The 26,368-nt window shown below is 37.1% G+C and overlaps 1 protein-coding gene across 1 annotated transcript in view; it reads left to right on the top strand.

The window, feature by feature from the left end:
* Positions 1 to 26,368, top strand: part of PIK3C2G (phosphatidylinositol-4-phosphate 3-kinase catalytic subunit type 2 gamma) — a 385,467-nt gene that overhangs the window by 58,184 nt on the left and 300,915 nt on the right. The window contains 3 exon segments of the mRNA XM_017888605.1: positions 2,756 to 2,789; positions 6,086 to 6,281; positions 22,361 to 22,483. Of these exon segments, the coding sequence (XP_017744094.1) occupies positions 2,756 to 2,789; positions 6,086 to 6,281; positions 22,361 to 22,483 (353 nt within the window).

Genomic DNA, 26,368 nt, shown 5'->3' with positions numbered 1-26,368 from the left:
TTAAATTGTCACATTTTAGAAACATTACAAGCTCCCAAAGCTGATAAAATACATGAGATAAGATAATGCAAATATGAATTGGATTTAAGTTCTACCAGTTTCTGTATAAACATCCTGTGGAAAATTAATTCACTTTTTGGAGTTTTAATTTTCCTCATGTTTAAAACAGAAAAATAAAACAGAATTTGCAGGGTTCTTCTAAGTATGGGAAATAATGTTAATAAAGGGCCCTGATGACAGTGTAGCTTAAATGAGATCGTTGTTGTTACTGGAGGTATTAAGGATGGTGCTGGTGCTAGTTCTGGAGAATCTTTCCCACAAGGCCAATACGAAGGCTTTAATTCACACAAGCACCAGGAAGGTTGGCCCCTGTCATCTCATGACCATCGATTACAACCAGCCTCCTGACAAATATGAACCATTGCCAGAGGAAGAGACCAGATGTGTGGATGTGGACACATCTTCCCATCTGTTAAGACTATTTTATTATTCTTCTACTTTTATGTCCAGCTCTTGGTGAATTGGCGGACAAACAACTGATCAAACAATGAGGAAAATATAGTCTTAGGATGAAGCATTTTGAATGATGTTAAAGTATTGCTGGTTATAAAAGTTTTATCTTCAAAACACTCATTTTCTGAAACTCCCTAAAAGAACAAAATGACAATTTTCAGAAATATCAAACTTAATATTTGAAGTTAAAAGAATTTTCACAAAGGAATTGGGTATTTCATTGGAAAGCCATAAACAATTATCATACTCAAGAAAACTCAACTTCACATTTCACTTTCCTTATGTACTAGTGTAAACACAAAATTTTGTGTGATTTTTCTTTGAAACTTTTAAACTTGTAATATCTATTTATCCTATATTTTGATAAGACTACAATGATTTTCATGAGAGAAATTAAGAAAGGAGTTAACAATCAGGAGTTTTATTTAATATATGTCAATAGATAAAATAGTTCAATATTCTGTAAAAATGGATCCTACTTATTTTGAGCAGACTGTTGAAAGCTCATTTATTCTACATCAGTTGCATTCATACTTTTGTTCATCTCTTTTTCCATCCCATTTGAATCGTGAGCCCACCTATGTAAGAATATTGGCACACATATTAAGTACATTTTACAGAATTTGTGCAGTAACCAGCTACAGTTAACAATGCCAAAGCAGTCTATCCACCCACCATGAAGTTAAGACTGAAGAAATGACAAATACAGGCCTTCTGCCAACAAACTGAAATTTGAGAAGCTTTTCTTTTTCTTGGCTGCATTTTTGGTCAACATACAAAGGACTATTTCCTGCCATACAGGGAAGTCATTAGGAGTGTATTAAATGTAAGCTTTGGCAAGATGAAGGATTATATGACAAACATACTTGTACTCTATTTTATTCTCTGACCCAGCACTGGAAACAATTTGCATCCTTCAAATTATATTCCAGAACTCACATAATTTAATTTCCATTAAATGCTTACATAATAGGCGAACCACAAAGTGAAAATATGGTCTTTCACATCATGGTGTAGGTGGATGTCATGGTGATTTTCTAATGCAAGTCTATATTTCTGAATAAATTGAATTCTAGTTAAATCAGGCTAACATTTTTAATAATCTCACCCACATGGATAGGGTGGAAATCTCATATGTAGTTATTAAGACTAGCAACTGATACTATACTCCGATTAAATATTTTACCTAATAGAAATGCTTCTGAAAAGGTTCATGCGAATGATGCTTCTAATTAAAAAGTTACATATAAATGTAATGACATTTTAAACATGATCAAAACGTTCTCTCTCTAAAAGAATACTGTAACAAATTTTTTGTTATGGAAAAACAATTATTCTCTAATTTATTTGTTTGAGAAATCTGGTTTTTAACTAATTGTATTTCCTTAAATGCAAGACTTGAAATTTTATATTTTTATTTTCACTTTTTTTTAAATTTTGAGTTTATAAATTTAAAACGTTTTATTGGCAATTAAAATGGATCTTATTAACAATTGTATTTCCTTTTGGGCTGAAACCATTTTTTAGGAAGTTTATAAATCAACTTATACAGTTTTCATGATAGTTCAGTTACAACCAGCAAATCCTAAGCCACCAAAGTAATTCTAGGTTTCTAACAAGGATAAAAATAAGTAAATAAGGAAGGGCAGCACACTAATGGACATGAACCTAAAGAATAATGAAAATGGAAACAAAAAAAAAACAGGATTTCGGATTGTATTTTTTATTTAAGATATGACTCAATATATTTTATTTTTTCAAGTGTTTGACTATCAGAGTTTTAAAATTTTCCTAAGAAGGAGCAAAGAAAGAAAACTATTTAGTGAATCTATACTGATTTTGTACACTTCATTTCAGTCTTCTTTTAGGTGCTGTCCAAAGCTTGCTGAATAACTACTAGGAATAAGAGCTGGACATGGCATACAGAGAGAATTAGACATGCACGTTTATCAAAAGATTAGTCACTGTTATATAAGGGGAATTGAGCTTAGACAATCTATCGTGGTAATTTCTCTTTTAAAAAAGTACCTACATTGCTTATTACAATATTTAGAAAGTTTTTATTTCATCATACAATTTAAATTTATTCTGTTTAATAAGCAAATTGATATATGATACCAAGAAATATTTTGTTGTTTTATCATGACAAAAAAATTATAATGTTTAGATTTTGGACGTTACCTTTTGATTATTTTGTGAATTTGTTGTGTGAATAACAAGTATAATTTTACATTTCTTTCAGAATTTTTATCAAAGTTCAGAGACTTCAGCAAAAGGTAAAACATACATGTACTCAAGTATTTTGAAATAAATAAAAGAAAAAAATAAGTTATAGAATCCAAAATAATTTTTTTATCCAAATACTGTGGTAACACACAACACACACGCACACACACACACACACGCACACACACACACACACACAGCCTTATGAGGAGAAAGATGCTTTTCTAAAATCCTTTTATTAATGGAAGTGTTTATTCTGCAAGGGAATAAAATCCACACTCTGTACATTTTAGCCTGATATTTTTTAAATAATGAGAAAAGTCTACAAAAGATCTATAATATTAAAATGCTGAAAATATCTTATAACCGTTACAAGACATTGAGAATTTTACCATTTACCTAATTATATTTTGATGTAAGAAAAATTAGAAAAGTAGTAGATGTCTGTCTGCAAGGTCACCCACTTCAAATTTAAATTCCAGCTCTATATGAAAGACCAAGCTAATATAACAGGTAGGATGATTTGGTTCTGGAATAATTAGTGTTTACAGAGGCTCTGAATCTATAAAATTGCAAGCCATGGGAGGACTTTGCCTCTATAGGAAACAGTAGGTGTGAGATTGCGTGGGATAGAGCAGAGTCTGACTTTTGGAATCAGGCAGAACTGGTTTTGAATTTCAACTCTCCCAACTCAAATCTCAACTGGTTTTGAATCAAAGATCCTACTTTCAGAGTTGGTGATTCTAGATTAAACTCTCTGATCTTGTTATCCTAATATGCATAAACAGTATAATAGGATTTAATATGCAGGGTCTGGTCAGGATCATTCTTGGTTGTAGATGGTATTTGGCACAGGAGTACTCTGAGTATCTGCAAGAAAACTGTCTGCCCCTCAGATGTTCAACTAACACACTTGGATTCAGAAAAATCCACTGGAAAGCAAATGAAAACCTCACCTGTCCTCCACACCCTTAACTGTTTCAGTAGTCATGTACAAAAGTATATCCTCTCAACTCTCATTCCCACCACTCAGAAGAAGACATTCAATTATGTTTGAGGAACTCCCCCATCTCACATCAAAAAGGAAAATAGGGTGGCAGAGGGTATAAAGAAACTTGTGCAAGTACAAAAACCCCTATTCTAGGTGTTCATAAAACTCCAGAACACAATAGAGGGAAGGAAGGAATGGTCACTCCCTGACAGTATTACTAGCAGAATCTCAGTGGTCGAACATGAAGTGATCAAGCTGGAGGTGTGTCTGTATGAAACTGATTCTCCTTTTCTATCAGGAATGTTGTAATGAGGTCTCCTCCCCCATATTCCTCCAGGGACTGGAATATGAGATCCCACAAAACTGTACAGAAATGTTCCTGGAGACTTATATCCTATAATAAATGATGACAGATTTTAATTGAGTCTAAATTGCACATAGATTGTCCTTGCCTCTTTATTTCATGGCACTGTAACTCTTTTCTAGAGTAAAATTAGGTGCAATAAACTCTTTTCCCACCATATTTCACTACCAAGCCCTGTGTCTTGGGTGCTTAATATGATTTCATGATGTTATTTGAAATGTAGTCTTCATCCAGAGTTCAGGAAGTAAAACATAATGCATAAGCATACATCTCTATGCAAACTTAAAGTAGCAAATTATATCCAAGAACCATGTTTCTGCACAAAAAGCAAAAAGTAGAGTTTGAGTAATTAACTAAATGACTAAGTTTCCCCAAAAATATATGCTAGAGCTTAAATTAATAAATTTATGATTTGTTTTAGATGTGTGTTCATTTGCACAATGTTGGGAATTCTTGAAAAGAAGTTTGTGCTTCCTGCTTCAGGATACCAAGAATACAATTTGGAGACAGAGAAACAAGATGTTTCTATATATTTATAATTCTCTGCCTCCTGCTGTTCAGGAGAATCTCTGTTCATTGGCCTCCAGAGTTTGATGTGGCCTCTTTTAAGACTATTTTTACACTGCTTTACTCTTCTGCTTCATTAATTGCTACTGCTGACTTCTCAGAGAATTTTAATTACAGGTTTTCTTTTTCCTCTGCTTGTCCCCCCAGGCAGTTTCAACAGAGGGCACAATTTAAGAAATATAACAAATAAGGAAAGTTAATCTACCTTATATATTTTGTACAAATTTATGAATAACTAAGTGAAAAACAGCATATGTTAAACAACAACAAACATATTTAATTATAGACAGAGCTACTGAGGCACAGACCGGATGTGGGAGGAAGCTCCGTGTCAAGCTGGCCACTTTCCTGAAGTATCCAACTGCCTGTGTCCTGGAATACTGTAGATTGTCAAAGGAAATATCTAGCTCTGTACTATTTTCATTTCCAAACAATTAGAAACAAAAGGCAATTCATGATTTTTTTAACTTATAAATTGTTTATTTCTGGAATTTTCACTTAGTTTTTTTTTTACTTAAGTTTACTTTGGGTAACTGAAACTGTGGAAAGCAAAAGTACTGTTAAGACTGAACTACTATATAGGGAATTGCATGTTTTAAAAACTTATAAATAATCGCGTGTGTTTGAATAAACAACTTTATTGACTAACAGCACATGGATTCATATCACAGCAGATTAAAAAAAAACAAAACACAATTTCTGATGATGTGCTTACTTGTTCTCATTATCTACTTAGCTGCCAGAGAAAAACTATTAGCCCCTATACCTAGTAATTTTTCTTCTTTCGTGACAAATCACTTTTAGGAATAACCAGTGACTCCTTTTAAATAACTAATGGCAAAACTCAAGAAAGGCTTTGATTTTGAAGAGATACAGTAAACATCATAAATCTTTCATTTCAAGCTGGTTTTAAATCCTAGCCATGTACTATTTTCATTCTGTTTTTATATCAGCGCATTGTATATGATTAGTGTTCAGTTAATGGTAAACATGATAGCATCATCAAATTCATTATGATTAATTCTTTAGATAGAATTTGTTTGACGTACTTATAAGTCATGTAGAAAAAATATTCCTTGTCTGAAAATTAATTTTAAACAATCACAAATCTGAAAAAAAAATTGCAAATTACAGTTGATCAGAATGTCAAATTAATAATTTTTAAAATTCCAAATTGTGATGAAAAGGCCATGCTTCGAAGATTTCTGCAGCTGAAGATCAGAAAGCTTATTGATAAATAATCTACTAGCAACTAAGCCAGGTTGCATTCAGAGGTACAGATAGTTAATTGCCTTCAGTTGGTAAAGGGTCACTTTAATTAAATTTATTTAAATTGTATTATAAGAAATTTCAAAGCTTTAATTGATGGCCTATGATAAATATGGCCCTTGTTAGTGACTTGATCTCTACCTCTTCTTTTCTAGGCTTGATAGAGAAGGTAACAACTGAACTATCCACATCCATCTACCAGCTCATCAATGTCTATTGTAACAGCTTTTATGCAGATTTTCAGCCTGTAAATGTACCCAGATGCATTTCCTATCTAAATCCCGGGCTTCCTTCCCACCTCAGCTTCACAGTGTATGCCGCACACAACATTCCAGAAACCTGGGTGCACAGGTGAGTGGTGGTGAGTTTTTCACAAAAGGGTTGCAATTTGTCATGTTCTTACATGCAGAAGCAAAAATGTCATAAAATTTTGGAATTAATCAGCATAGGTTTATCCATATTCTTAAAATCACATTTTACATGTTTAGATTCAAAATAAATATTTAATTTTCTTTCTTCTTCCATTTTCCATATTTAAACAATTGCCGTTACCAATATATCATTGTGGAAATAGAAAATACTCATTCTATTTAGTGGCTGCTCTAAAATTTTCTTTTTCATGTTTGGGTTTAAATGGCTAATGCCAGTTAAGAAAACATAGTAAGACAAAAACACATACACATACAGAGAGATGGACAGTCCTCAAAAATAGAAAAAAAAAAATCACTCTGATCCTCACCAGGTTTCAGTGGTATTTTGCAAGAATTGTACCTTGATAAAATGAGAATTAGCCAAGAATTATTTGCGTTTCAATAGAAATGAATGACAATTATGCATGGAATATCACCAGATTTTAAGTTGACTCTACTATTTAGTATTTTCTTCAATAACATAATTACAGTAATATAGAGATAATTAATTAAAGTTGATAAGATAGTAATTTGGTAATGGAGTTATTATACTTACTGCATTTAGCATCTCAAGGAAAACTGAAATAAATAATTTCAGTAAAGATTCAATTTTTGGCCGGAAACAGTGGCTCACGCCTGTAATCCCAGCACTTTGGGAGGCCAAGGCGGGTGAATCACTTGAGGTCAGAAGTTCAAAACCAGACTGGACAACATGGTGAAACCCTGTCTGTACTAAAAATACAAAAAATTAGTGGGGCATGGTGGCACACACCTGTAATCCCGGCTACTCGGGAGGCTGAGGCAGTAAAATCACTTGAAATCAGAAAGCAGAGGTTGCAGTGTGCAGTGAGCCGAGATAGTGCCACTGCACTCCAGCCTGGGGGACAGAGTGAGACTCTGTCTCAAAAAAAAAAAGCAAAAGAAGATTCAATTTTTATCTTGATCTGTATTTTTTAAAAATAAACTGTATAAATCTTCATAGAGGAAATTTTACCTGTGTATACAAAAAAACACTATCTATGCACATATTTGGAATCCATGAAGTAATATTTCTATTCTTTTTCCTTTTTTAATTTTATGAAAATTTTAAAGGGCTGATGTACAGTAAAATAAATTACTACTCTAATTAATGTTTTCTTTTAATTTTCTAACCATCAATAAATACTCCTTAGTTTGAATTCCCATGGAAAATTTCTATAGCCAGATAAATACAGATAAAGCTATATGTATAGGGCTTGCATTTATATATGTGTGTCTATATGTAGATAGACAAGGATAAATATATATATAAATATATACATAGGTGTGTAAATGCAAAATGTAAAATATATACGTATGTGTGTAAATATACATATGTGTACAAATGTAAAATGCATATGAATATAAAAAAGTATGCATTTATGCATGTATGTGTGTTTGTGTATGAATGATCTAAGTAACTCTCCTTTTTCTGCCTCTGTATAGTACCTATGTGTGAGTAAAACAGAACACTTTTAATATTGTTATATGCAGGTAGATGTTTACATATATACATATAATTATAAATATAAAATAATGCTTTTCTGCAAATGTTCCTGTAATCAATAAGTAACTTAGGGCTCTGATGAAGGAAACAAAATCATCCCAGCCATTCATTACTGGAACAAACTATAAAGGGCTGGACACAGGGGAAAATATGAAGCTATTCCTCTCTTAAGGAATCCATGGGCCAGTCAAAGTTCTTTGGGAAGAGGCTGTGGTACGATGTCTTATCTCATGACAAATTACATCTTTATTGTAGATTTTCTTAGGGACCTAGTATATAAGTTATCTATTAATACATAACAAATTACCCCAAAACTTAGCAGTTTAGCACAACAAACTTTGATGAGTTCACATTCTGAGGCTCAAGAATCTGGGAAGCAGTTTTGCTGGGTGGATCTGGCTTAAGGTTTCCCATGAGTTGCAGTCACACTGTTGACTGAGACCACAGTCATCTCAAGCTCACTGGGGCTGAAGAATCTACTTCTAAGGTGGTATTGATGTGGTTATTGGAAGACCTCAGTTCCCCATGGTGTATAAATGTGGGACCCTCAATTCCTTGCTACTCAGTTTTCAACAAATGTCCTCAGGCCATAGAGTTGGCTTCTCCCAGAGCAGATGATCCAAGGAATGAGAGGGAGTCCATGAGCAAAGGAACTCCAGAGACAGAAGGGACAATCTTTATAATCTAATATTGGAAGTGGTATACCACTACTTCTGCCATATTGTACCCTGTGGGGAAGCGTGATACAAGGGTTCAAATACCAGGAGGCAGAATCACTGGGGGCTTTCTTGGAGGCAAGACATCTGGGAAGAAACTAGGCCAGAGGTATCTCCAAAAGCATATGCACTGACAAACTGAGGGGGTAAAATAACAAAGTGATAGCTTTCTAGATGGCTTTAGTCAAAATGACTGTAATTAATGTCAGCAACTGAAAGTAATTTGTTAAAGTACAAACTTAAGGTACAATACTCTACAATAAAAAATAGTGAAACATTCACCATCAAATCTGAGTATTTGAAACTGAATTATCATCTACTCCATAGATGCCTTCAAGGAACACCCCACTCAAGCTATCAAAGACAAATGAGAATGTATCTTACTTAGAATAATTTGATTAAACAAATTCTTTCCTTGATTCATTACAGTGATTAAGAACTCATTCATATTTATTCTAAATTTCTCATTATAGAGAATAGAAATTTAATTACTTAACTTTATCCTCTCTACAGATCGAAAGTGCCTTTATCTCACTCAAAGGTGAGATAAATTTATTGTTTTGTGTATATATTTCATGATGCTCATTATCTTAATAATAGCATATTATTAGTTCTCCCCCAAGTCACCTTTTACAATGTCCATGTGACCATGCACATTTTTATGTAAGACTATGTAAGACTATGGTTTTTAAAACTCTAGTACCCAAAACATGTCCTGGCATGCAACAGGCACTCGACAAAGTTTTCTTAACAATGTTTGAATAAAATCCCTTGAATAGAGAAATGAGTCATACTTGGTGTGTGAAAGTTACATAAGTCTCGAGAGCAGGAATACTTAGTACATGTCATGTTTATTACTGAGGGCAAAAATATAAGCTGAGCTGAAAACTATAAAGAAGCAATGCCCATAAAGGAAGGTAGACCAGGAGATATTCCAAGGAAGCCAAGAAAATATTACAATAGAGGTACAAAGCTAAGTGCCTGAGGTCAAGAGGGCCAGCATCAGTGAAAGTGAGTCCAGAGCAATTAGTGGCAGTGTAAGAGTGGTTGACTAGACAATTGTTAAAATGATTGTTAGTAATGATTAATAAGAGTACAGAAGAATCATATTGTTATATGAGGAGATCATTAAAAAGTCAGTAAACACTATTTTTAAAAATCCCTTAAGTCACTCATAAAGTATGGTATCATTACTTGATAAATAGAATGCAAAAATAATTATGCAAAAAAGCATAATGTGTACAGTAATCCATATTATGTAAAAGCATATCTATGCAAAAATGATTGACAGTACTTTCAATTATGAGATACTGTGTGCACAGGGCCAAGCTGAAATTCTTTCTCATCAAGAGGATGCCCTTTTTATGGGGAAGATTCAAATGGCATATAGAGGTTTCTTGTCCCATAACCTTTGCCATTAAAAGGTACATGTGTGCAGTTTATGTCTTCCATTCATGTCACTAAAGTCTAATCTATAAACTTGGCTTATCGTATTAGCACATTAAGGAATGTGTGGGAAACAGGCACAATCTTTCAATATAAATACTGATGCATATACCAACCAAACGTTGGCATATAGACCAACATAATGGACTGTGAACCAAGAGCATCATTAAATATAAAGTCCTGACATGATATTGAAATATTCAATTCACCAGAAAGATGTAACAAAGTAATAACATTGACAGAAATCCAAAGAGAGTTTGATGGGGCTAATATGGTAGTGGAGGATACCAATATTCCTCTCTCAGGAATTTTAAATTAATGAGAAATTAGGAAGAATATAGGAGTGAGCCAATATAATTAACAAGCTTGACCCAATAAATATATATTGTATTTACAGAAAATGATTGGGAAATACAAATTCTTCTCAAGCACATATAGAATATTTATTTTAGTGACCAAATGTTAAACAGTAGGCAAATTTCAAATAACCTATATAATAAAGATCTCATCCACTTTCTGAAATGCAATTTAGGAAACAGTAACAAAAGATAAATATATTCATAAATTTAATTAGGTACTTTTAATTTTATTAACCAAGGAGTTTAGGAAACATTATAACTTAAAGGTAATAAAATATATAATAAAACATATGGAATGTGGTCAAAGTTATACTTAAAGTGAAAAATATAGCCTCACATTCATAAATTAGAAATAAAAGACTAAAAATTAATGTGGCAATCATGTCACCATTTCCTCTATGCCATATTGCTTTGTTTTGTTCGGCTTATAAAAATCAAGGATAATAAAGAGGAAGAAAAATCTTCTACCAGCATTCTGGTAGAAGAACAACAAACAAGTCCTAGATCCTCTGATTCATCCTCATCATAGTACTTACTATTAACTGAGCACATTCTATGAGTTTTGCACTGGGAAAAATACTTTACCTGCATTACAGTTGTCCCTTGTTATCCGCAAGGGATTCGTGCCAGGACCCCTGGAGATAACAAATGTCACAGATGCTGAAGCTCCTTACATAAAATGGCACAGTATTTGTATACAGCACATGCACATCATCCTGTATACTTTAAATCATCTATAGATTACTTATAATACTTAGTGCAATGTAAACTATGTGAATATACTCATGCATAGCTTATGACTTGGGGAATTATGTTCTGAGAAATGCATTGTGAGGCAATATCATGTTATAACCACCTGCAGTCTTGAGGACAGTAACATACTGTACAGGTTTGTAGCCTTTGAGCAACAGGCTATCCCATATACCCTAGATGTGTAGAAGGCTGAGCCATCTAGGTTTGTGTAAGTACACTCTGGGATGTTCACATAACAATGAAATCACCTAATGATGCATTTCTCACAACATGTCCCTTTGTTTTATTTTTATTGTCATTCCAAAAATATTTTTGACCTGTGGTTGGTTGAATCTGTGAATGCATAACCTAGGGATACAGAGGACCAGCTCTGTTTTATTTAGTCCTCACACCAGTGACACAAGAGCACTATCATACCCATTTTGCAGATGAAGAAACTACAGTTCTAGAACTAATCTACGAGAACTCCAGATGTCCTCTTTCTACTCTAAAGTCCCTTCTGTTTACCACAGCAGAAGTGAGTATACTTCAGTATACTTTATCCTTAACTGGTTACTAGAGTTGATACTGAAACGGGATGGTTCCCATGACCATTTTACAGGACTCATGAAGGGGTTGGCTTGTTTAGTCAGCCTACAGCTCTCAACCCCTCATGGGAGAGGGGAACATGCAGGTGAGTGGGTACAGGGGCCAGGACAAGTGCTTCTGGGTGCCGGCAGGAGTAGAACTCTGTGTAGCCCCATGGCAGTGTCTAGGAGGGGTACTCAAAATCCCTGGAGCCCCAGAAGGCATCTGTTACAGTGCTCTTTTGGCTTTGCCATCCGCAGATGACTTAAGTGTTTAACAGCTCAGTGTGACAGCCCTCTGCATCCTGAGATCTTGTTCGGCATCCAGGAAGAATCAGGTCATATGAACAAATCGAAGATGGTAAATGCAGAAGATTTTATTGCTAATGAAAGTGGGTCTCAGCAGGATGGAAAGCTAGAAAGGGGATGGACTGGGGAGGTGGTCTTCTTCTGGAGTTCAGCCATCCCCGGCCAAACTCTTCTCTGAGGTCCTGCCATCAAGCCACCCCTCTGAAGTCAAGCTGCATCTTGCTGATGTCAGACTGCTGCTTCTCTTCTTACTTTCTCTGCCATTCTGCTGCTCGGCCACTCTGCTACTCCACCGCTCGGCTGCTTTGCCACCCCTCTGCCAATGGAGCCTGGGGTTTTTATGGGTATAGGATGGTGGGTGGGACAGGCTAAAAAGCAACATTCAAGTAGGAAAACAGGAATGCATGTTCTCACTTTGGGCCACAGGTCCAGGTGTGAGGGCTTCACCAGGGACCCTACCCTTTTCAGCCTGGTATTTTCCTGCCTTCTGTCCACGTCACTTTCCCTCTCTGAAGAGGCACATCTTAGTGCCATTAGAATATGGAAGATGACCAATCTTAGCTACTTACTGCGGACGGGGGCATTGTTTTTGGGGAAAACGGCAGTCAGCTTCCTCCCTAAGGTCTACCTAAGGGTCCCTGACAAAAGGGAGCCGTTGTCCAAGACTCCAGTTGCCTGACCGTTCAGAGTTTGATGGCCTCTAGGCAAACAAGAAAAAAAAAAAAAAAAAAAAAAAAAAAACTTTTACAAGGTTAAGTATGCATGAGTCAAATATGTGTATTATACAAGGAAAGGATCTAGTGCCAAAGATTACAGAAATAAGAAATGAAATATGCTGACAACATTGTACCCCAAGCTGTTTCACTTAAGTGAAAGAAATTAAACCTTGTGTGAGAGCAGTTAAACTTTATAAGAGAGATAACTATTCTTGCCACATCTGTAGCAGTCAACAGGTGCACCTTGAGAATTCTGGGGTTTGTAGGCTTGCATGGGAGCCATTAAAACTTCTGCCTCTTTCTTGTGTCCCCCCATCTCTATTGTAAAAACTGAGTTGGCCACTTTCAGGACGTCCTCTAAAGTACTCTTTGTTCCCAGGGCCTGTTTCTGCAGCTTCCTCCTTATATCAGAGGCTTCCTGAATATAATAAATGTATCCTTTATTGTTAGTTTTCCCTCACCAGAATCAGAAGATGGAGATGTGTGCTTTACCGAAGTCTTTCTTAGCCTTTCCAGAAAGGTAGTGGGATTCTCATCAAATCCCTGGTCTACCATAAATAGCTTGATATAGTTGAGAGGCTTGGTGCAAGTCCTACCTAAATCTTCCATTATGCACACCTGAAAGTGTCTCTTCTTCCACTCTCCCATCTCATCATTGAGATCCATTCCAGGGTCATCCATTGGTACTGCACCTCTTTCATTTGGATAAAGTTTGGCACCTTCCTTGATCATATATGTGATACAAAGCTCATAACCAAATCACTCTGTCACTTGCAGAACAGTCTGCTTCTCACTGTTAGTCAGGGTTTGATTTAAAAGTAACACAACTCCCTTCTAGGAGAGTTCAAGTACTTGGGTTAAATTCTGGAAAGCCTCTATATATCTGTCAGAGTCATCTGAAAACTTGCCAAGATCTCCCTTAGTTTGCCTTAAGTCCTGGAGGTAGAAGGGAACCTGGACCTTACTGGGGCCAAATTCAACAGGCATTTGTTGGAGGGGTACAAGTGAGACTGGGGCTTGTCCAGGGTGAGTATTTCTAGGAGGGGGCAAGCAGGAGAGAGGATGGGGAGAACCCGGAGGAGCAGGGCTGAAGGGAGCTGGCTCCCCTGCCGGAGGTGCCTCTGGGATTTGTTTCTTTAGTTCCCTGAGATTGCCCCTTGCAGCCTCTCCTGAGATGGCCAATAGGAGGGGTGGATCAATTCCACACTGTTGGCAAAGGTCTGGATTGCCCTGCAAGGTAAAGAAAGCCTGTGCATATGGGGTCTCAGACAATTTGTCCTTGCATTTACAGAAAAGTTCCAACTGCCGGATGGTATCAAAATGAATGGTTCCTTCCTGAGACCAAGCCAGTCCTCATAATTTGACCAAACCTTTGTGCAAATGGCTAATAGGCATTTTTCCTCCAGATTCTGAGGGTCAAAGAGTCCCAGTGATTCAGGATGCACTCCAGAAGAGTATAACCTCATAATGGCAAAGACAGTTGGTTACCCATTCTGAAAGACAAGGAAATAGGCATCCCTCATTTCCCTTCCTTATTTCAGCAAAAACTCGGGTGTGAGGAAGGGAAGCAGGCATTGCCCCTTTCTCTTCTGTCTTCTTATCCTCAAGTCCTGGTGACCTTAGATGGATACCACCCACAGGTGCCATTGCAGCCTGCACCCATGAAGCAGGGAGGTCCTAGAGAATAGTAATTATCCGGATTCACTTATGCCCATGCCTCCATTCCCCCTATTGTCAGCAACCTTTGGGTTTCCCAGTCCTTATCTGTGCCATGGAGCATGGCCTCCTGCCATGACATGGAGGCTTAATTAGCAGGAATTGGTCCTGCCCATTTACATTGTGCCTGTTTCCTTGCTTGGATCCCTCAGATCTTCTTTTCCTTCCTAGGGCCTCAACCTGAAGTTTGGAATCAAGTTGGGGACAAAAAGATATCTCAGGGTCCATTTAGATTAAGTCCCAAATGGGTCCTGCCAAATTTGCTGTTATCAGCCAGCAGGGCTCACTCTTCTGTTGCCTCCCTATTGTAAACAGGTGCTGAGGTAAGAAAACAAACCTCTCACTTGGAAAAGAAAAAAGAACAAAAACAGTTTAAAGGACAAAGGGGGGTGGTCCAGGGAAAGAACCTCTTGCTCTCTACAAATAGGTTCCTTTAATCATAGTATGCCTCCCCCAGTTCCAACCGGGCTGAACTCCTTGGCCAGGGGAGGAAAGAGTCTATGGGCTTGTGGCAGGAGGGGACGGCCTGCAGAGAGCACTGGCCAGCTGACTGCATGGGGTCCCTGGCCCCAAAGACTACCCTAGGGCCTGGGCAGCATGCACAGCTGATGCCCACCACGCACTTGGCTATTGGGCCCAGCACATGCACGCTACGGACATGCCCAGGCACCCAAGCCTGGAGGGCAGGGGATGAGAAGGGAACCGCCATTCATCTGCCCATCCCATTCACACATGTGTGGCCACTGGGGTTTGGGGTCACACCTCTAAGAACATACGGAAATCGTATTGTTCTGAGTTGCACATCTGATGGCTGGACCAAACATACATTCTGCCTAGTATCATTGCTGCAGTTTGTAGTAGAACCCTTAACATTATAAAAGAAGAGCTAGGAGCCATTTCAAACCATAAAAGAAGGAAGGAAAGATATCAAAAGAAAACTTTGGAGGTCTTGGCTGATGCCTTGACAGACACTTGGGGAACAGGTCCAGTCTTGTGGCCTTCTGGCAATACTGAGGAGTGGCCTTGGCAAGAGGCCTTCGGTTTCCCCAGGACTTTATTCCAGTCCTATATGACAACTAGACCTCCATGAAAGGAAACAGAGCCAACATTCCTTTTTCTACCCAGCATTTCCTCTTTCCTACCCCAAAGAAAGAGAGAGATGGCAGGGCTGCATCCTATCCCCTGCAAATAGCATAGCTCAGAGGAAAGTCTGAGGACAAGGAGAGACAAATCCACATTTTGCTTACCCTTCTGAAGTATCCTGGGCAAGCCCCCAGATGAAACAGGACAGTTCCCTTGATCCCTTCACAAGATTCATGAAGGGGATGGCTCATTTACTTAATCCATAGCTCTCAGTGCCTCACAGGAAGGGGAGCATGCCAGTGATTAGGTGTAGGGGCCAGAACAAGTGCTTCTGGGTGCTGACAGGAATAGAACTTCATGTAGCCCCATGGCAGCATCTGGGGGGTACCTGCAATCCCTGGCACCCCAGAGGGCATGTGTTACAGTACACTTTTACCTTTGCCATCCACAGACAGCTTAAGTGTTTAATAGCTCAGTGTGACAGCCCTCTGTACCCTGAGCTCTTGTTTGGTGTCCAGGAAGAATCAGGTCACACGAACAAATTGAAGATGGTAAATGTGGGGGATTTCACTGTCAATGAAGTGGCTCTCAGTGAGATGGAGAGCTGGAAAGGGGATGGAGGGGGAAGGTGGTCTTGCCCTGGAGTTTGGCCATCCGTGGCGGAAATCTTCTGAAAGGTCCTGCTGTCAAGCCACCCCTCTGAAGTCAAGCTACTTCTTGCTGACCTCAGGCTGTTTTTTCTCTTCTTTCTGCTTCCCCTCTGTCACTGGAGCCTGCGGTATTTATGGTTATAGGATAGGGGGTGGGGTGGGCCAAAAAGTAACATTCGAGCGGGAAAACAGGAAGGCATTTTCTCACTTTGGGCCTCAGGTCCAGGCTTGAGGGTGAGGCTTTGCCAGTGACCCCACCCTTTTCTGACTAGTATTTTCCTGCCTCCTGTCTGTATCACTACTCTTTCATTCTAATTATCACATTAAATTGTTAGGCAATGGTACATATAAAAGATCAAGATATAACAGCTATAAAAACTAAAAAAAGATATCACAAAATGTTAAGAACATTTTGTTTTAGAAGACCTGTTTGCTTTTTAGATATTATGTGGGAAAATTTGCTACTTGCAGAGAATTTCTATTATATATATACACATATGTATATAATATTTTAAATTAATGTTGGTTTTACTTATTAAGATTTTTTACAAGATTTTATAGTTTTGTCAGGAGGGGTGTGTGTGTGTGTGTGTGTGTGTTTAATGTTGGAAAGCTCATCAGATATTGTGTGCAAACATCTTTTACATTTAAGTTAAAAATATTCAAACATAGTATGTACTTTCTAGAACTGCTATGAAATATTAGGACTATTGTTAGTTATCCTATGAGTTCATTAAATGTTTAAAAATCTAATGCATATAAATTCTCCTTCAATTTAAAATTGCGAAGTGAATAACTATTGTTAGAAACTTTGGCTCCAATCCCAAATTTCACATTAGAAGTTTATACAAAAATCTAGTCCTAAATAATTTGTGTTTACCAGAACATTAGCATATTGTTTCTTCTTTTCAACCTTTTAAAATTGTGGTAAAATATAGAAAATGAAATCTACCCTACTAAAAAAGTTTAATTGTAAAGTACAGTAATGTTAACACATGTGCATTGTTGTATGGGAGATTTGTAGACCTTTTTCATCTTGCATGGCTAAAATTCTGTACCCATTACTCCTCTACCCCTTCCTTTTCTATCCCCAAGTCCCTGGTAACCAACATTCTACTTTTCACTTTCATGAAGTGGTATATTCAGTATTTGTCTCTCTGTGATTGGCTTATTTCATTTATCTATCCTTTTCTATCCCCAAGTCCCTGGTAACCAACATTCTACGTTTTGCTTTCATGAAGTGGTATATTTAGTATTTGTCTTTCTGTGATTGACTTATTTCATTTAGCATAATGTCCTTAATATTCATCCATGTTGTATTATGACAGGATTTTCTTCTTTGTCAAGATTGAATACTATATCATTGTATGTATATACCATGTTCTCTTCATTCACCCATTGGTGGACATTTAGATTCTTTCTACATCGTGGCTACTATGAACAATGTTGAAATGAACATGGGAGTTCAGATAGCTCTTCAAGATCTTAATTCAGTTCTTTTGGATAAATACCCAGAAGTAGGATTGCTGGATTATATGGTAGTTCTATTTTTAATATTCTGTATTCCATTTTTTTCTGTTCTCATATTTATTATGTCTTTTCTTCTGCTAACTTTAGGCTTAGTTTCTTTACCAAACTAACATTCGCCAGTTCTGCTTACCAGAAGTGGTCCGCTAGGCACTTGTATCCACACTTGACTTTACGCCAGCAACCTGGGATTCTTACCCATTTAAAATGTAAGAATAATTTGAGATCATTTTTACCCCAAGATGTCTAATAATTTATGATCATCACATTGGATAGGGCATCTTAACTCAGCATTTGGTTCATCTCACAGCAGCAGTGCTGACCATGAATGTATCAAGGAAAACAGGTTAAAAATCTGACTCTCAGGACCACTTAATTAGAAAGAGACCAAATTCTGAAATGGTGTCATACCTTCCTGCCACTGAAGCAGTCAGGCAAAAAGACAAGAAAAAACTTAATCCAGTTAAGAAGAATGCCAGGAAAAAAAGTTAACCGAAAAAAAATTCCTATCCTCAGCTGCTCAGCATCATCAAAATCATGCCGTCCCACAAAATCCTCATCTCTTTCAGGAACCAAAGAAATAGCTTCAGCCTTGATTCTCATGACTTGATTATAAATTGGTAATGTTTACAACCACATTGTAAAATGGGGGCTTTGGAAAATGAGACTCATCATTGTAGTCAAATACACCATACTCTCTGCAGAGTTGATGCCATAAGGTGGAGGAACCTCACCTGAAGCCTTCTCAGGTTCCTCAGGCTCTTCCTCATGCTATAAATGTTGGTATTTGCTGCTGCAGACCACCTCAACTGCCACTGGTGCCACTAATGCCAACTCCATGGTGCAGCAGGCTACAGGGAAGGTAGGGCGAGTGAGCAAGCTGAACAGGTGCAGGAGCTGCAGCCTGGGAGTGCTGAAAGTCTGGAGGCAAAAGGTCTCAGGTGGATCTCAATGGCAGCCACTGCACCTGGGCAGGATACTCTCCTCAAGCTGTAAGCACTGCCAATTCTGAGATGTTTTGTAATTGCCCTTTTGATTTCTTCTTTGAACCGTTGGTTTTGCCGGAGTGTGTTGTTTAATTTCCACCTATTTGTGAATTTGCCAGATTTCTTTCTGCTATTGATTTTGAATTTCATTCTCCTGTGGTCAGAAAAGCTAGTTGATATTATTTCAGTTTTCTTAAATTTGTTGAGATTTGTTTTGTGACCTAATATGTCATCTAGCCTGGAGGGTGTTTCCTGTTTGCTTCCGAAGAACATGTATTCTGCTCCTGCTGAGTAGAATGTTCTGTATATATCTGTTAGGTCCATTTGGTCTATAGTGTTGTTCTAATCCTCTGTTCTTACCTTCTATCTGGATGTTCTACTTATTAAAAGTGGGTTATGATGTCTAGTATTATTGTATTGCTGTCTATTCCTTTAACTCTGTCAATGCATTATATGTTGGGTGTTCTGATATTGCTTTATATATTGGGTGTTCTGATGTTGGGTGCGGATATATTTAAAATTCTTGTATCTTCCTGGTCAATTTACCTTTTTGTCATTATGTAATCTCCTTCTTTTTTTCTTGTTACAGTTTTTTACTTACACTTGACTTTCATGGTGTAAGCATAGCCACCACTGCTCCCCTTGGTTGCTGTTTGCATAGAATAGCTATTTTATCCTTTCATTTTTGACCTATTTGTGTCCTTAAATCTAAATTGAGGCTTTTGTGAGTAGCATCTAGTTGGATCTTATATACTTTTTGTCCATTTAGCCATGCTGTTGGTTAAATGGATAATGTCTTTTGATTGGGGAATTTAATCTATTTGCTTTTAAAGTAATTGATAGTAAAGGACTTATACTATTACCACTTTGTCAATTGTTTTCTGTCTTGTAGCTTCTTTGTCTTTGCCTCTCTGGGCTGTGTTTTTTGGTATTCATAGAGTTCATAGATTTTTTTTTTTTTTTTTTTTTGGTAATGACTTGCTTGGATTTTTTTGGTAGTGACATGTTTTGATTTTTTTCTTGTTTATTGTTTGTGTATCTTCCACAGGTTTCATTTTGTGTTCACCATGAGTCTAATACAAAATATATTTATAACAACCTTCTTCAAGCTGTTGACTTAAATTCAATCATATACGAAAACTCTGTGCTTCTATTTCTCCTCCCACCACATTTTATGTTATTGATGTTACAAATTACATCTTTTTATATTACATCTCCATTAATATATTGTTGTAGCTATATTTGTACTTTTATCTTTTAAATGCTATACCAGAGTTAAAAGTAATTTATTTAGCACCATTACAGTATTGCGCATTTGTCTATATGTTTACCTTTACCAGTGAGTTTTATACTTTTAGATGCTTTTGTGTTTCTCTATAGCATTGTTTCACTTCAATTTGAAGGACAGTGTTTAGCATTTCTTATAAAGTAGGCCTTGTAGTGAGGAACTCCCTCAGCTTTTATCCATCTCATAAAGTATTTCTCTTTCATCATTTTTGAAGGATGATTTTATCAAATATAGTATTCTTTAATGACAGTTTTGTTTTTCTTTCGGCATATTGAATATATTATTTCTCTCCCTTCTGGCTTACAAAGTTTCTTCTGTAAAATACACTAATAATCTTATGAATGTTCTCTTATACATGATTAGTCACTTTCTCTAGCGGCTTGTGAAATTGTCTTTTTTCTTTGACTTTTTATAATTTGATTCTAATATGTCCCTGTGGGGTCTTTTTGGGGTTCTTTTTGAGGTTCTTCATAGTTGGCATCCAATGGGCTTCCTGAATCTGGGTATTCATTTTCTTCCCCAAATTTAGGAAGTTTTTGACCACTACGTTTTCAAAGGAGCTTTCCTCCCTCTTTTTTTTTTCTTTTTTCTCTTTCTGAAAATCCCATAATGATACATTGATGTATTGGCCTGCTTGATGGTGCCCATTATTCCCTTTGGCTTTCTTCAGTTCATTGTGGGGTTTTTGTTGTTGTTGTTGTTGTTGTTGTTTTCATTTTTGGCTTCCCTGGCTGGATAATTTCAAATAACCTGTCTTCAAGTTCACTGATTATCTCCTTTGCTTTATGAAGCCTACCTCAGAATCTCTTTAGTACATTTTTCAACTCAGTTATTGTATCCTTTAGCTCCAAAATTTCTATTTGCTTATTTTTATAACATTTTCTATATCTTTGTTGGTGTTCTCATTTTATTCATCCATAATTTTTCATTGAGTATCTTTATGATGGTTATTTTGAATTATTTGTCATGTAATTTATATATCTTTATTTTCTTAGAATTGGTTTGTTTTGTTCCTTTGTTTCTTTGGCTAGGTCATGATTCCCTGTTTCTCTGTGTGCCTTATTACCTTGTGTTGGGATCTGTGCATTTGAAAAAACAGCTAACTCTCTCAGTCTTTATGGTCTGGTTTCACACTAAAAAAAAAAAAAAAAAAAAAGGCTTCAAAAATAAGCCTGGCTAGAGATTCTGGGTGCCTTCCAAACCTTTTATATGAGTGCATCTTCACTCTGCTGGTACTTATAAATTTGCAATTAGAGGGATTTTGCTGGTTTCTGTCTCATGGAGCTCATGTTTTCTTGCTTTTTCTGGTGTCTGTCTGTGGTACTGCAGGTTCTCTGGAATTTCTATGAGGTGATCAGATTATTTTGTTGTCAGGAGTGTGCTTCTAAAGCATGCTGCATCCCGTCAGTGCTTCTAGTTGGATAAGACAGAAAACAGTCCCTCAGGCAAACTCTTTAAAAGCTGGAGTGTTGGACGTATGCTCCTTTATTCCCCATCATTTTCCCTGACCAGGGAGAGGCTGACAAGGTATATAGGCTTTGTCCACTGTATCATAGGACATCTGGAACAATAAGAAGCCGCCCAACTTTTTTTTGTTCTCAACAGTCTCCAGGCCTCTAGGGTATGCAGGGTCCTGTCAGTGCTCCAAGACAGACAAGACAGAAACTAGTCCTTCTGATAGTAGCCCCAAAACTGGAATGATGGACACACGAATCAACTCTTTTCCTACCCAAGGAGAAGCCATAAATTGCAGTTTTTAAAAAAATCATTCTATGCTGAGTTATGGAGAGAAGCAATAGCAAGTACGTGCTAGTAAAAACCATCATCTTTGTTTTAAGTGGTCCCTAAACTGGTGACATTTCCTGTCAGCATTTATATCCAGGAAAGACAAAAGCTAGTTCCTTGGGTAGCCTTGATGGTACTAAGTCTAAGTGTTAGATGTATGTTCCCATGTTCTCTTTCCCTCCTTGATGGGAAGCCAGAAGTTGAGAGTTTCTTTCTGATCATGCCACCCTGTGCCAGGGAAGAGGCTCTGGTAAGTGATTGCCACAAATTTTTCTACCAACTTTGACGTGGCTGGTTTTGAATTCACCTGGGGTACAGGAGCCTCTTAACTGGTTTCTGGTTTTCTTACAAAAGGAATCAGTCAGCATATTGTTGAATTTTGCTCTCCATGAATAAAGGAAGGTCTTACGGCCTCCTATTCCACAGTCTTGTTGACATACCCAGCATAAATTCTTAAAGCAATTTTTAAAGCATGCTTTATGCAAGCAAACATCACTTTATCATTTGACTTTTGACTACAAAAATAATTGACCCATATAGAAAGCTAGTTTCTTTAAACTGCTAAGCATATTGAATTGATGTTGTTTCTTTTTAGCTACAAGGCATTTTCTTTTACCTGTTGGCTTACATATGCTGGAAAGAAGCTGTGCCAAGTGAGAAACTACAGAAATATTCCAGTCAAGAAGTTATTTTTTTTCTTGGTCAATTGGAATGAAACGTAAGTTTAATCTTTACTCTGTCTGGATTATTTATCTACTGAAGGCCAGCTTTTCCCCCCTTTTTAAAAAAAGCAAAGGATGTGATTAAATAATATGCTGCCAGTTGATTTGATTCAGTGGTATGATAAATATGCTAGGGATAATAGATAACTGACTGTTCAATTCAACAGATTAAAAGTCCATTTAGAAACCTAGACAAGTGTCCAATTCACATTATTGAACTGAGAAAAAAGGAAAATTGATAAAAGAAGAAGACTTATTAATCATTCACACACTGTGCATATCAGGAATATGCTCTCTTTGAGGCAGGAGTGGAGGGAGTCCAGGTATAACAAAGAAAAGATAGCCCTCCTGATAATGTGGTTAATCTCCATTTTCTCAATTTTTTCACATACACTGAAGTACAAATTTACTTTAACAATCAAGTTTTTTGACAATAAACATCTATCTATATGTAAGCTTAATTTGGGGTGACTGACTCCCACTTCCTTCTTCTGTAAAGACTTGTTAAATCAAGAAGATAAAGTACCTTCCTAACATTATCACTGTCTTTCTCCACTTTTTTGCTCTCTGCACCCAACTTAAGCCCTCCCTTTACTCAGATCCCCAGACGGCTCATCAGCCTCATTCACAGCTTTTCCATGGTTACTGCTGCATTTCCTCACTACTCTGCCAGTCATTTCCCTGCAGTCTCTATTGCTTCACTCAGATCAATATTCTTCTCACCTCAAGCAGAAGAAAATTCCCGAGCCTACTTCCCCTCAGCTCTTTCAGATGATCTGGCTTTCTTAGAAGATAATTTGACTCCCAGTATGATGCTTTTCCATTAATAAATACGTGTCAGAATTTGTAGAAGAGGATGATGTTAGATCACACCATCTATTCTACTCTTACTCTTACCACAATCAACGGAGACTGTATCCTGAAACATGGCACGTGACCTTCAATTCTCGCATACTTCATGGCCCCTCCCATTCCAAACTAAATCTGCCTTCTTATAGGACCATGACAATCTCTATCTCCCCTTTTTGGGTAAGGTTCTTTATTCCTTTGACGAAAGACCTGACATTCAATAATAATATCCCTTTTTCTTTCATAGAATCAACTCTGCTTGTAAAATTTTTTAGTAGCTCTCCAATTCTTATAAGGCAAAGTAAAAATCATTTAGCAAAGCACACGAGGCCTTTTGTGGTGTGGCCCCTACCTATATCTATATCTTTACCGCTAGAATTAACCCCATTTCCCATTCTTGCTATCCACCAGTCATTGGCATCTTGTTACCCTAACTATCCCTTTACTGTCCACCAGTCATTTTTTGCATCTGATCTACTTACCCTAACTATGAACTGAGAAGTCAGGCCTCTGCCAGGGATCCTCCATGCGTCAGGAACACAGTGTTACACTCACCCATCTGGGAAACACGTAATTATCTTTCAGGATGCATCTTTTACCGCCTGTATAAAGCCTTCCTGTATCATTGGGCAAAATTGTCCATCTTTTCTTCCCTTGCTTGGTGTAACCTGTAAATTTATCTTATGGTACCTACTGTTTGTGTAAATTTATGTATGCTTCTACCAAATGATACAAAGATTGGTTTATTTAAAAAAAAAAAAATTTAGTCGCCAGCAGCTAAAACAGCACTAGACAAAGAGTCCCATAAGTGTTATTGGGCAAATCAATAAATTTTGTATAAAGTGACTCCTTTAAAAAGTTATTAACCAAGCCAGGTGCGGCAGCTCACGCCTATAATCCCAACACTTTGGGAGGCTGAGGCGGATGGGTTACTTGAGATCAGAAGTTTGAAACCAGTCTGGCCAACATGGTGAAACTTCATCTGTACTAAAAATATAAAAATTAGCTGGGCATGATGGCTCACACTTATAATCCTAGCCACACGGGAGGCTAAGGTAGGAGACTTGCTTGAACCCAGGAGGCAGAGGTGGCAGTGAGCCGAAATCACTCCACCCCTACGGAACAATCTTAGAAAAAAAAAAAAAAAATAAAAAAAAAAAAAAAAAAACTTAATCTGCTCGAATCCCTAAAATTAATTCTTTTCTGATTTAATAAAAGTAATTTCTGGTTGTTTTAAAACATCAGATTTATTTTCAACTCACACACTTATGCCGTCATATAGATAAGATAAAAATCTAATTCTAAACTCAATTTCAAAGAAAACATTTTGAATGCTAGTTCTGACACTTACTGATTAACTTGGACCAGTTCCCACAAACAGAAAGTGTCAGAGCTAGCATTTAGACCCACTGTGACTCCTAAGCTGATGGTTTCACTGTGACTTACATACTTTTTCTTACAACATATAAAATCTTGACAAGAGTATTTACATCCCATGAATAGTATTGAAGTTTTAAGTTAAGAAATAAAATAATAACAACCTCTATTCTACTCCATCTTCCTGCCAGCAGCTACCCCATTTCTTTTCTCTACTTTGTAGTGACGCCTTCTGAATAACTATCTATATTCACTTTATTCAAGTTTTTTTTTTTTTCTCTGCTCTATAACATACTCCAATCAGGCTTTCATCACCTCTACTCCACTGAAATTGTCACCAGTAAACTTCTTGGCTGAATCCAATGTTTGTTTCTCAATCCTCATCTTACACGACCTATCAGAAGTTTTTGGCACTGGTGATCTCACCCTCCATCTTAAAATTTGCTTTCCACATGACTGACTCTTACCTTACTGGCCATTTGTTCTCCATGTCCTTGTCTTCTCCCAGACTGATTCTGATCTTAGCCCTTAACTCTCTTCTCTGTTGTATGCATCATTATTCCCTCACTTTTCTCTTATAGTTGTATACCTTTAAATACAATTTAAATGCCAACAGCTCCCAAATTTATATCACCAACCCAGGCATCAATCACCAACTCCACACTTACAGAATCAATATATCCTAAACGAAATTTCTGATCTTACATTTCAAACCACTCCAACCATGGATGGCCACTCTGGATGATCAATTCTAATTCTGGTTGTTTAGATCAAAATCCTTAGCCTGAATCTCATTTCAGACTTTAATGGCTCTCTTCTCAAAACATATCCAGAGTATGTTCTCATCACCTTCAATGGTCTAAACAACCATCATCTCTCCTCTCTAAACCACAAGAGCTTTATAATGGTCACCCTACTTCTCTTACACCTTCATAGTTCTTGCACAACAGCTAAAGTCATCTCTTTAAAATGTCAGTTCTTGCACAACAGCTAAAGTCATCTCTTTAAAATATCAGTCAAGGCATGCCATTCTTCTGTCTAAAAATCCTGAACTAGCTCCCCATTTCACTCAGTGAAAAGTACTTGCAATGGTCTACTGTTTAGTGTTTTCATTTTGTTTCAGTATTAATAGGAGAGTTCTAAACAATGTAACTTTCAGCCAGGTGCAGTGGCTCACTCCTGTGATCCCAGCACTTTGGGAGGTGGATCATTTGAGGTCAGGAGTTCGAGACCAGCCCGGCCAACATGGCAAAACCCCGTCTCTACTAAAAATACAAAAATTAGCCAGGCGTGGTGGCCTGCACCTGTAATCCCAGCTACTTGGGAGGTCAGGGGAGGAGAATTGCTTGAACACCAGAGGCAGGGGTTGCAATGAGCTGAGATCGCACCACTGCACTCCAATCTGAGCAACAAAGTGAGATTCTTTCTCAAAAAATATAAATAAATAAATAAATAAATAAATAAAAGTGTAGCTTTCAAAATCTCTCATTTTTCACTCTCAGAAGCTTACTCTGGTTTTAGCAAAACTATTTCATATACAATAAAATGATTTTAAGAAAAATTGTAATGATTTCTCATTCTTAAATGTAGTGAGGCAAAACATGTGGTTAAAACTTGAGATCGACACCTGTTCCTTGGTTTAAAAAAAAAAAAAT

The sequence above is a fragment of the Rhinopithecus bieti genome, unplaced genomic scaffold (assembly GCF_001698545.2).
Source record: "Rhinopithecus bieti isolate Rb0 unplaced genomic scaffold, ASM169854v2 scaffold_15769, whole genome shotgun sequence".
Classification (NCBI taxonomy): Eukaryota; Metazoa; Chordata; class Mammalia; order Primates; family Cercopithecidae; genus Rhinopithecus; species Rhinopithecus bieti.
The sequence above is the reverse complement of the archived record's forward strand: the minus strand, read 5'-3'. Positions and strand labels throughout refer to the sequence as shown.